Source organism: Branchiostoma floridae, chromosome 2, assembly GCF_000003815.2.
Source record: "Branchiostoma floridae strain S238N-H82 chromosome 2, Bfl_VNyyK, whole genome shotgun sequence".
Taxonomy (NCBI): Eukaryota; Metazoa; Chordata; class Leptocardii; order Amphioxiformes; family Branchiostomatidae; genus Branchiostoma; species Branchiostoma floridae.
In genome coordinates, this window is record NC_049980.1 from 5,599,559 (window position 1) to 5,602,529 (window position 2,971).

General features: G+C 37.0%; 1 protein-coding gene across 1 annotated transcript in view; it reads left to right on the forward strand.

The window, feature by feature from the left end:
* The window catches only part of LOC118431773 (arrestin domain-containing protein 3-like), a 9,002-nt gene extending 8,533 nt beyond the window's left edge, over window positions 1-469 (forward strand). The window contains exon 8 of the mRNA XM_035843093.1: window positions 452-469. Within this exon, the coding sequence (XP_035698986.1) occupies window positions 452-469 (18 nt within the window). The remainder of the gene's footprint in view (window positions 1-451) is intronic.
* The last annotated feature ends 2,502 nt before the right edge of the window (window positions 470-2,971 follow it).

Consider the following 2,971-nt stretch of genomic DNA (forward strand, 5'->3'; position numbering starts at 1 on the left):
TACAGGGGTTTGGAAACTTCAGGAGGTACCATTTCAGGGGTATGGACACCTTGGGATATGGACACTATAGGGGTATGGACACTACTGGGGTATTTACACTTCAGGGTGTACAGACACTACATGGGGTACAGACATTGAAGGGGGTATGGACAATGCAGGGGGTATGGAGACTTCCTCCAAAGGAAGAAGAGGACACTTCAGTGGTATGAACACTTTAAAGGGGACTATGGACACTTAAGGGGGTGTGGACACTAGAAATGAAAAATAAATCCATCGTTCATCATACATGTAGGTTGATGCGTGGTGGCTACAGACAGTAGTTAGGTTAGGTGAACCCCAACTTTCTTAATGTAAGGCAAATGCTCTACATTGTGTATGTCCCAGGTCATTGCAATAGTTATTGAAGTAATGTGTAAATGTTCAATTTGTCTTTGTTGTTTCTTTCCTTCAGGTGGAAGCTGCATCCTAAGAAAGACCACGTCAGGTTTTTTTAGACACGGAAATTTTCCTAGAGGTGAAGAAATCGGCGGCAGATCCACGCATGTACATGTATGCCTTCAAGGGAAGTGTGGCACTCATTTACAATCATCAGTCAACAGCAGCATATTAATATAACGTTGCAGAATGCTGATGATGTGTTGCTTTATTATAATGGTTGCGCTGAAAACACCATTGTGGCTTTTATCAACTTGAATGTGTGAAATAATTATCATACTTAGTAATAGTTATTGTATTTAGCTGATCAAGACGAATGTCCTTGTATATTGTTTGATTCATCAGTTAATGATCTTCTCTTATTGGTCAGCTCAAGTTCTGTCCCCATGGGAACATAAATTATGATAATTATGATCATAACATTATGCAAATAGCTAGGATCCCTGGGCTTGTTGTTCTGAGATCTTCAAAAAAGTTAAGCATGCAATTGCTAAGCGTTCTTTTCTGATGTTACCGGTACATCACATTTTGTGACCATGGGTGTTACAGGCACAAATTAGTGTTTTTTTGACTTCATTTAGCTTCCTAACTGGGACAATCCACATTCACACTTGTTGCTGTTATACAATGTAGTTTGTCAAGAATAGATCAACAAGTTTTCACTTGTCCTATACACCTATATAGGGACCGCCAAGTATGAAGATGATCTACTGGCCCAAAATAACTTTTTATGGCCCAAAATTTGAATGACATTTGCAATTTTACAGCAAGGAGATCCTTTTATTTTCATTGAAAAAAACAACAACTGTAAAGCATCCGTTGTATACATGTAACTGGAACAATATATATATTGGCATCTAGTAACCCAAGAAAAATTGTACTTGCCTGATTGGACAAGCACAGCATACTTAGGATGCATTTGCCTGATCGGCACTTTCACTTGTCCCAGGCAATACACCTTTCTCTCGTGGCGGCCATGATAGATCGAAGACGAGGTCAATGAGGCAAACAGACAAAACTTATTTCTAAAATCAGCTGCCATTTCGTTTTCACCCAAACCACACACATTTTCACAATATAAGATCAAATATTAAGATAATCGAAAGATATGATAGCAATTTAGTGTAGCAAAGACTGATCCCATAGTCCCTTAAGAGATGCAAAATAAAAACATGATAATGCAAATATTTGACGGACATGCAGCCATTCTCTTATTGGTCTATTTCCTAATTGCCAGGCTGTCATTGGTTGAATTGCTAATTATGATGGACAGTCTTTTGTTTGCCTCATTGAACTCGTTTTAGATCTACATTGTATCATGGCCGCCGCGTGAGAAAGGTGTATAGAGCCAATCATTTGAACTTGTCTATAAGTTGTATAACTGCTTGTTGTAACTATTTAGTCCAAGGGAACTAATATGTGTTCTTACTACTACTCAAGTGTTTGTTTCGTTATTGGTGTAAATGTTTATATTTTTGTTTTGTTTTCAGTACATGTTTCAGGTTTTAACTTGAAAGTTATGATTTTTGTGTTAAAATTCATTCTTATGCAAAGGGTTTGATAGCCTGACTTGTGCTGTATTGTTGTTGATTTGAGTAAATCCAACTATTTCTTAACATGTTAGAAATCATACTTAAGACCTACATCAAGCAAATTATGCTCACTGATGACTATGATATGTAATGTATTCAAAGGATGATATTATTCAGTAGGTACTGGTTGCAACATTGACACAATAAGCCATAATTTATTCTTGCAAAAGGTACAATATACTCCTCAATTACATTACCTGAAGCTTGTGCATGACTTTACATGTCGTCTATAGCAAAATGTGTAACATTGCATGAAAATATTATTTTCCTTATCATCCAGGAGTAAGATCTTTTATCCTAGATTTGGGGAACATTCAAAGAATTGTACATGACATACAGATGACCTCCATGAATCTGGAATTAACAGTTTAAATCTGGGGAACTTAAAGTACAGTAGAAGCCAGTTAATTACACAACAGATTAAAGCACACTTCTGTTAACTGCACGGAATCCCAAACCGGTGCAGTCCAGCTGGATAGCTGCATTATTGCACCAGCCGGATAATTGCACGAAATGCGTTGGCAAATGGGGCGTGCAATTAAACGGCTTCTGTACATGTAGATCAACCAAATTATTAATAACTTTAAGTATGTAACAAAAGGTTATCAGTATAGGTAATATCAGATGGGCAGTTCTGCAGAATTTTGAGAATATTGGCCAAACTCGTTTTCTTTTTTAATCACTGAGTGTGTTATTGTGTAAATATTTATGTCGAGATTCCACCGTGATGACGACAATGATAAACAAGCTGATGGCTGTGTGAGACATTTGATGCAGTTAGTCTCTGTAGCATTTGTACTGTGGAACATGACAAAGGAACAGAGCTTTGTCCATCAATAAATTTTTCTAGTGTCTGCTTTGAACTGTATTGATTCTCATTCCTTTGCTGTGATCTTAAATGAAAAGCAGGTACTATGGTAAGAAACTCAATTCTGGAAGTAAAA